We start from the raw sequence: 1,271 nt of genomic DNA on the forward strand, positions 1-1,271 counted from the left end.
GAGACAGGGTTTCTCTATGTAGCCCTGGCTGTCCTGGAACTCACTCTGTAGACCAGGCTGGCCTCGAACTCAGAAATCCACCTGCCTCTGCCTCCCAAGGGCTGGGATTAAAGGCGTGGGCCACCACCGCCCGGCAGGAGAACACTTTTGATAGAGGGGAATTTCTTCAAATTGTGGGAAATGACACAGTAATTGACCAGAGCCGAGCTTGTTAGGCTCTACTAAGTAGAGGGCAAGGGTTTGATTTGTGCGTTTGCTTGATTTTAATTTGTTGTTGGTCAAGCTGAGACTCTCTGACGTGAGATGCTTGACATGAGATGTTTTTCACATTTTGAAATCTTTGCATGTACACAGTAACCCATGTTTTGGGCTGGGACCCAAGCCTGAAGTTGATGCATGTTTCATCTATACCTTATAGGGCTAGTCAGAAGATAATCTATTGTAACTTTTAGATGAACCATCAGGAGGTGGAGGTGTGGCTCTTTCCCCGTGTTCTAGTTCTGAACCATGATGCTTCCAGTGAGAACTCACTGCCTTACATTTGGTCACAAGCTTAACATTCAAGCCCACGAAGTCCTGTGGACTTTTCCACTGTGGCATCATGTCACACTCGGGCACTCACATCAGTTTCAGGCCACAAGCTGCATAGTGAGCAAAGGTGCTTATAAGCCTGGCGGCCTCAGCCACTCAGAACCCACGTGGTGGGGTGGTGGGACAAGAACCAACTCTCACAAATTGTCTGTGCTCTTGCTCGCTCGCTCTCTCTCTCTCTCATACACAAACACTCAGACACACACACGTCAGTCACCAGTATGGCAAGAAGGAAGTTTCCGGTTAGGAAGCACTTTGTATTTGGGGCTTGGAATTGGCAACACTGACCTTGTTAGGCGCATCTCGAATACTGAATTGCATGCACTTCACAGGGATCTGCTGAAGCTTTTTACCACGATGGAGCTGATGCGCTGGTCCACTCTTGTTGAGGACTATGGGGTGGAGCTACGAAAAGGCTCCTCTGAGACCCCAGCAACTGACGTTTTCAGCTCTACAGAAGAAGGGGAAAAAAGGTGGAAAGACTTGAAGAACAGAGTTGTGGAGCACGTAAGAACTGGGCAGCCTGCTGACTGACATTTTACTTCTCAGATTGTCTCTTAAAGCGAAGAGTGGGTGGTTTGAGCATAAACTTACTTCCCTTTTCTGATGAAGGGGGCATGGGGACAAGCTCTTCTCTCCCCTTCCCTCCCCTCCCCTTCCCTCCCCTCCCCTCCCCTCCC

At 49.3% G+C, this 1,271-nt stretch overlaps 1 protein-coding gene across 1 annotated transcript in view; it reads left to right on the forward strand.

The window, feature by feature from the left end:
* Positions 1–1,271, forward strand: part of Psmd12 (proteasome 26S subunit, non-ATPase 12) — a 21,446-nt gene that overhangs the window by 16,364 nt on the left and 3,811 nt on the right. Inside the window, exon 9 of the mRNA XM_021211832.2 lies at positions 924–1,098. Coding sequence (XP_021067491.1) covers positions 924–1,098 — 175 coding nt within the window. The remainder of the gene's footprint in view (positions 1–923; positions 1,099–1,271) is intronic.

Source organism: Mus pahari, chromosome 14 (assembly GCF_900095145.1).
Source record: "Mus pahari chromosome 14, PAHARI_EIJ_v1.1, whole genome shotgun sequence".
NCBI lineage: Eukaryota > Metazoa > Chordata > Mammalia > Rodentia > Muridae > Mus > Mus pahari.